At 39.9% G+C, this 8026-nt stretch overlaps 1 protein-coding gene across 1 annotated transcript in view; it reads right to left on the reverse strand.

Annotated features, from left to right (window-relative positions):
- Positions 1 to 7371, reverse strand: part of LOC125519619 — an 11335-nt gene extending 3964 nt beyond the window's left edge. The window contains exon 1 of the mRNA XM_048684363.1: positions 7271 to 7371. Within this exon, the coding sequence (XP_048540320.1) occupies positions 7271 to 7371 (101 nt within the window). The remainder of the gene's footprint in view (positions 1 to 7270) is intronic.
- Between the last annotated feature and the right edge of the window lie 655 nt (positions 7372 to 8026).

Here is an 8026-nt window from a genome sequence, read left to right on the forward strand (position 1 = left end):
CTTTAACCAAATTGTGCATAGTCATCCAATTCTTTTACCGTGTATAGATTTCTTATGTCACTGCCAACATTTATATGTAAGCTTATGTTCACCTGGAATTGCAATGCTTCCCCAAGTGAAGGTGAGTTACATACTACTAAGAGCTTAGTAGCAATCGGATTCCACTCTTTAGTTATGTATACTACCATTATCTTGAATAAATAAAGAAAATTACAAGCTATAGGAAAGCATAATATTTCAAAATAATGCAAGCAAATGCATACAAAGTGTGTTATATCTCTAAAACCTAAGAGCCAAAATAGACAGGCGCAGCAACGCGCGTCATCAATGTTCTAGTAACACCTACACACAAACAACAAAAACTTGCAACCCAACGCATAGAGGGGTTGTCAATCCCTCGATGGTTACGAGCAAGATTAAATTGTATAAGATTTGATAGATAGATCTGATAAAAATATAAAAGAAAATTGCAACAAGGTATTTTTAGGATTTTTATATGATAAAAGATAGACCCGGGGGCCATAGTTTTCACTAGAGGTTTCTCTCAAGAAAATAGCATATGATGGGTAAACAAATTACTATCGAGCAATTGATAGAAAAACAAATAATTATGGGGAGGGTCGTTTTGGCTCTTGGGAGCATATGCTCCCTAATGAATAGTAAATTCAAAATAAATACAAAATAAAATTTAAAAATTCTGAATTTTTTCATACATGTGCATGTTAGTGTAACAAGAGTGCTTGCCAATTTTCATGCGAAGCGGGATGACAGTGATTTGTCGGTGAAAAAACAAAAATAAGTGTAACATTTGGAGGTAACATTTGTCGTTCGACTTGTTTTTTTTGTACAGATCAAAATATTTAAGCTTTCCTTCTAAAAATTTGCAGGTAGCGTTTTGGTGTGACAATGATCACATCTTTTTCTTTTCAAATTTTTTTGACATTTGAAAAAAAACAGTTTTCATGGGCAGGAGCATATGCTCCCAAGAGCCGAATTGGATTTCCAATAATTATGACGATAAAGGCAGTGATCAAACATATAGTCATCACGTCCAAGATTAGTAGTCCGAAACGATTCTATATCTACTACTATTACTCCACACATCGACAACTATCCAACATGCATCTAGTGTATTAAGTTTATGGAAAAACAGAGTAATGCATTAGGCAAGATGATATGATGTAGACAAGATAAACTCATGTATGAATAAACCCCATTTTTTATCCTTAATAGCAACGATACATACGTGTCATGTCCCTTTCTGTCACTGCGATTGAGCACCGCAAGATCGAACCCATTACAAAGCACCTCTTCCCATGGCAAGATAAATCAATCTAGTTGGCCAAACCAAACCAATAAATCAAAGAAGAAATACGAGGCTATATTAACCATGCATAAAAGAGTTCAGAGAAAACTCAAATAATATTTATGGATAGATCTGATCATAAACTCACAATTCATCATATCTCAACAAACACACCGCAAAAAAAATTCATTACATCAAGTAGATCTCCAAGAACAACAAGGAGAATATTGTATTGAGAAACATCGAGAGAGAAGAAGCCATCTAACTACTAACTATGGACCCGTAGGTCTGTGGTAAACTACTCACACATCATCAGAGGGGCAATAAGGTTGATGAAAAAACCCTCCGTGATCGAATCCCCCTGCGGCAGAGTGCCAGAAAGGTCCCCAGATGGGATCTCTCGAGAACAGAGGCTTGCTACGGCGGAAAAAGTATTTCGTGGACTCCCCTATTGGTTTTCTGATTTATGGGTATTTATAGAGGCGGGGTTAGGTCAAACGGAGCTACGTGGGCCCCACAACCCATCAGGGAGCGTTGCCCCCTGGGCGCGCCCTGATGGGTTGTGGGCCCATGCTCCCACGTCTGGTCTTTTCCTGAAGCTTCTAGTGTTTTGTATGTCCAAAACAAAATTTTCAAAAAGTTTCATGGCATTTGGACTTCGTTTGATACTGATATTTCGCGAAACCAAAAACAAGCAAAAAACAACAACTGCCACAGGGCACTAAGTTAATAGGTTAGTCCAAAAATGATATAAAGTTGCTTGTAAATGTATATAAAACATCCAAGATTGATACTTTAATAGCATGTAACAATAAAAATTATAGATACGTTGGAGACGTATCAGTCACGGAGCTATCAAATTGTGGTACAAGCACTTACACTGGTATCCGGATACCGTCTTATCTAATGTTTCCTTTGTTGCACCTCCAGTTGATTTGATTTAATCTCCGCACTTAAAATTTTCATATATAACTTGATTCCGTCCATCGAATTGACCATTTGGGATTTACAATCTTTTGCACTTATTAGTCATTAGTGAAAGAATCAAGGTGATTTTCTTGAAGATCCGGGATTATTTGCAAGTAAAGCGGAAGTATAAACTGTGGTATCCAATATCTTTTTGTCACAGGCTCGCGAAGGGTGATCAACACACAAGCAATAAATTTATCAATTTTAAAGTGGATTCACCCTCAGAAACGCTCTGGTCTAATTGATTTTTCATAAGGAGTTACCAAGAACTCGTATAAGTGCTAGTCATATAGTCCTTGAGGCATTATTCCATTTATCGGCACGAATGACGATGACAAAACATTAAAAGGCAGATTGTCCACCAGTGAATAATTCTCGAAGATTCTTGCCCCGGCTAATGAACTAGTCTTTGCCTGTGATACGTCTCAAACGTTGAAAGGAACGGTATGGTCGACTAGAGGGGGGTGAATAGGGGACTAACAATTTTTAACTTCTTTTAACAAATTAGGCTAAACAAGAAACAAGGTTGTCTAGATATGTAACTAGGTGGACAACCTATATGACAAACACACTAACAACAACAAAAGCAAACACAAGATAGAAACACAATAAAAGCTTGCATAAAGTAAAGGTCAGATGTAACTGCAAGTGGAGTCGATGGAGACGAGGATGTGTTGCCGAAGTTCCCTCCTCTGGGGGGAGGTGTGTCTCCGTTGGAGCGGTGTGAAGGCACAATGCTCCCCAATAAGCCACTAGGGCCACCGTATTCTCTTCACGCCCTCGCACAATGCAAGGGGTGCACTTGAAGGCGACGACCAAACCTTTACAGACAAGGTTGGGCTCTCTCTACAACTTAATTGGAGGCTCCTAACACCACCATGAAACTTCACCACAATCGAATGTGGCTCCGAGGTCACCTCTTCCGTCTAGAATGCACAAACACCCAAGAGTAACAGGACCCACAATGGATTAGAGGGGATCAAAATATCTCTTGGTGAAAGTGTAGATCGAGGCCTTCTCCTCCAAACCCTAGAGAATCAACAAGTTTTGATGGTTAGGGAGGGAGATCAGTCAACTTTGATCTTTGGGCAACAATGGAGCAATGGGGGAAAAGAGGTAGGTCTTCTTGGGGAAGAAGACCCCCTTTGGCCAACAATGGAGCAATGGAGTAGCCGGAAGGGAGAGGGGGAGGGGGAGGTGGTGGTGGCCGAGAGGGGGCGGCCCTTCCCCATCGGCAGCAAGGCCGGAGCTAGGGTTTCGGCGAGATGGGACAGGGTGGGGAATTGCGGGGTGGGGTGGGGTGTTTTTTTTTTGAAATGGTCCACGCAAAAGTTGGGATACGGTCATGTGTTGGGCCATCAAGGGCATGTTTAAGAAATTGAGAAGAAAGAAGGCCACACAAAAGGTAATTGGTGTGTCCATCAAAACGGTCTGCGCAGCGGTGGGCGACATAACGGGTCATGTTTGGCCGGCGAGATCTTGATAGTGGTGGGTTTGGTCGGCGTGGTGGCCACCACTCAACTCGTGCTTTTTTTCCTTCGGGTCCGCCTCCGTGTCTAGGTTATGGTTGCCTCCTCATTTTGTGGCTGCACGGTGACCTTCAGGGCATAGTTGCTTCGACCACTCTCTCCTACGCTGGCGTAACCGGATCGATTACTAATTCAGCGAATCCCATTTCATTGCCATAATCAACGCATAACCAGGTTGTCCCTGCTTTACCAGGATTTATTTTCTTTAATTATTTTAGCACTTACTTGCCTACATTTTTGTAGTCAGAGCCAAACCAACATATCCTCTTTTATTGGCATGTGCCTACAATTTCTTTTAATTATAGCTAACCAACATATTCTCTTTTATCGTCAAATGGCATCTGGGATGCACAACAGTTCGCGTCTAGGTTAGACCACTGGGAGTTACCAAAATGACGTGTGTTTATAAGACACGAATAAAAATGCAAAACAACCGCTGAGTTGAAGGATTAGACTACCGACCTCAACATCATGACCACGCGCTGATAGCCATTCGAACAAATAGCTCCTGCTAAGAAATGGTCAACACGAATGCTTAAGAACATAATGTAGCTTAACATTCGAAACAATTTTTTTCTGATCTTTTTTGAGATTTTCAAAAAATAAAGTAATAATTATGAAATTCTGAATATTCTTTGAAATGTGAGCAATTTTTGAAATCCTGATTCTTTTTCTAAAAAATGCGAGCATTGTTTTTGAAAATTTCATCAAATTTGGAAAAATACGAAAAAAAACTTGAAATGGTTTTTTGAAATTCACAAACATTTTTTCAAAACATGAACCTATTTTAAGAAAACATTTTTTTGAATTTGTGAAAATGAAAACAAGTTTTGAACATTTGAAAACAATTTTTTAAATGTGTTTTTAAACACAAAAAACACTTTAAATTTGTGAACATTTCAATAAACATGATTTTTTTTAGAATTTGTATCATTTTCTAAAATACAATTTATTTTGAAAATCTCAAACGATTTTAGAAAACATAAACATATTTTTAAAATGCAAACTTTTTTTTAGTTTTTAAAAAATTGGATCAAGAAGAAACAATTTAAAGTTTCCAACATATTTCAAAATGGGAACAAAATTTTGAAATTTCTGCTGATTTTATGAAAATTTAAACAAAAATGGAATTCTGAAAAATTTGAAAAGTAGAATATATGAAAACGGGAAAAAAGAAAATAAACTTGAAAAACAAAGAAGGATAACAAATAAAAAATAAAAATAGAAACAGAATAGAGAAAAATTTGGAAACGGGCCGGCCCAATCTTTGGCGCCATGTGTGAAATTCTTACTATTTGTCGGCTTATGCGGTAAATAATGTTTCTCAGATGCATGTGCAGGAAATCAATGAGCTTGCTTTGCTGGGCCGCAGTGTGCGCGGCCCACGTATAAAATTCAGGACAAAACTGTTTTTCTTTCCTGATAGATGGACGCACAAAAATTTAATATCACCTTGGATAATTTTTTTCCGGTGATGAACGGATGAAAAAAAATAGAAGAAACACACCTTTGCTTTATTAGTAGGGGTATAGGTATATATGTAAGACTGCAACCCAGTTAGGTAGATGAAGGACGTTTCAACAAGTTGGTTCAAGCAAAGGAACTACAAGTTGGGATTGTGATGATGGGTGTTCAACTATTCATTATATCAGCTTGTTTTTTTGTAGTACCGTCAGATTTTGACTGCTACTACCACCATCTGAAATTACTTTACGCTCAAACGGATGTATCTAGCACTAAAAGCGCTCAAATGGATGTATCTAGCACTACTTTTATTGCTATATACATTTGTTTGAGCGTCAAGTAATTCTGGACGGAGGGAGTACTCTTTATGTATGTGAAGATGGAATTGGGTGATGTTTTACTGATTTACTCCCTTCTTTGTACTAAATCTGAGATACTACTTATTTTGGGACGCAGGGAGTACTTAATTTATTCCAGAGTGAGCCGGACTCTTTGCATGGTGAGTGGATTCAAACTAGTACGCAGTTAACTTAATTAGGGTAACTTGCTTTTATTGCATGGTAATACGTGTTTCATTTATATCATAACGACCATAGTACAAGTCATGTATATACCGACCTGACAAAACTGAAAAGACAGCAGACCGCTAGCCTTTGCATACCGCAAACAGGTGATGGCCCTACTGCTTAGTAGATTTGATATGTCTGTATTAGTATTTGTACTTACCCGCAAAAAAAAAAACTAACTATTCAGTGTGAAGGAATTTGATATATCCGTTGATTTTTCAGCAAGTTGGTTTGTTTGCCTGCCAAGATGTTAAAACCTGATTTGTGATAAACATAAGCAAAATCTTATTATACTCCACTAATATGTTTTATAGTATTATAATGTGTGTCCAGAAGTGCAGGCACAGAAAACCATTTGAGGCTGGAGAAGACCAGGCACCTTCCTGTCGATCGTGTGTCAATTCTGTGGGTTTCTCTGTCGAGATTGCCAAGATGCTCGGAATAGACTTTTCTTGTCCTGCCTGAGTGCAGCATGGAGAGAGCAGAGACGAGCAGAAATTACAGGTGACACATGGGTTTTTGGAGCAATGCACCTAAAGTTTAATTGGATTTATACGCCCGGTATGAAGAATCTTCTCTCTCGACTAGCCAGAGTGAGCAGCTGTCCACGGCCTCTTGAATCACAACATACGTAGTACAATACAAAGACGTCCAATCTACGTACTCTAGCAAAACACCAAAACAATGACAATTTGACCCACAACCACAACAATCACCATTGTGACTATGTCTCAAAGTCAAAGGGGCATGACCAAATGACCGTGGGTGTTTTACACGTACATACAGGTAAGAGGATGGGAATTTTAGGTAGGAGACACGCTTGGTGTCTATTTGTTCTTGGCCCACTTTCTGGTCTTTAATTGGTTTCGCAAATTTGTTTTAACGGTGTTTATCAACTTTCCTAGTCCCCTTCATTTAGTCTCATTACGAAAAATCAGGCCACACACACACACAGTGTTTTACATCCCACTTCAAGTAATTCAAAGGCACTCAGTGTTTTACATTGACAATAGACCTGACAGTCTTCTGCTCATACGTACTCCCTCCGTAAACTAATATAAGAGCATATAGATTATTATTTTAGTTATCTAAACACTTTTATATTAGTTTACAGAGGGAGTACAATAGAAATTAAAGACATCCGATCTACTTATACTGTAGCTAAAGACCAACAGAATGCAAAATACGGGCGTCAAGCGAGGACCATAGAGTTCAATTCCACCACGTACATGACGGTGTTATTTGTCAGTAATAGTGTTGTGCTAATTTGTTGTGCCCAATGTCTATACATTGGGAGTTAGCGAAAAATTGCAGAGGACACGAAAAGCTTGCCAACCCAAGGCAAATGACAAGGCAAACCCCTCCACCGATGATGCCACCCGGACGACAAAATTCCACTGCCCTTTATTAGATCCGAATTGTTCTTGGCGACTTACCCAAACGGCGGGATGTCGTTGCTTTCGGGTTGAACTTCCTGAGCTTCTTTTCTTTGCCGCAGATGGTCTTTGAGCCAAATGGCTATAGGCTCAAAGACCATCTGCGGCAAAGAAAAGAAGCTCAGGAAGTTCAAGCCAAATGGCTATAGTTGGACGAGACCTTGTGCACACCTAGCCCCTTCGCCTAGCCCCTCCACCTAGCCCCTCCGCCGGCCACCCGGCCGCGGAGGCCACACGCCGTGCCCACTCCGGTCACGGTGTCCACCATAACCGTTCCGATGGCTCTCCCTGATCTGAATTTCGACATAGGTCAAGATTTCGCTGCGGAAGTATGGAGGAAATGGGGAGTACCCATCAACTATGAAGAAGGTAAAGATATGGAAGAATTCATTTTGGTTGCTGAGTTCACCCGCTCGAGGATCAGACTCACGGTGGAATCTGTTGCCACTATCCTCCTATCATGTTTTGGTGGCCGAGCTTCCCTGTTCAAGGTGCAATTGCTTCAAAATTGGTCTTTTCGGTTCTCGGTTTCATCCAAAGAAGTTGGCTTCTCTATCATAAAAGGAGGTAACATCTCTCTGCCTCTCCTCAGTGTCAACTTTCTACTATGGGGTTCTGGAGGCCCTAATTCTTCCTGGGAACTTGATCAATATCTCCAAGGAAAGGAGGATGAATGGACTCATGTCTTCCGCAATCACCCTAGAAAATCTTACCTGCAGGCTCTTAGATCCCCCACTTCTTACATCCAACCTCCTC

This window comes from Triticum urartu, chromosome 7, assembly GCF_003073215.2.
Source record: "Triticum urartu cultivar G1812 chromosome 7, Tu2.1, whole genome shotgun sequence".
Classification (NCBI taxonomy): domain Eukaryota; kingdom Viridiplantae; phylum Streptophyta; class Magnoliopsida; order Poales; family Poaceae; genus Triticum; species Triticum urartu.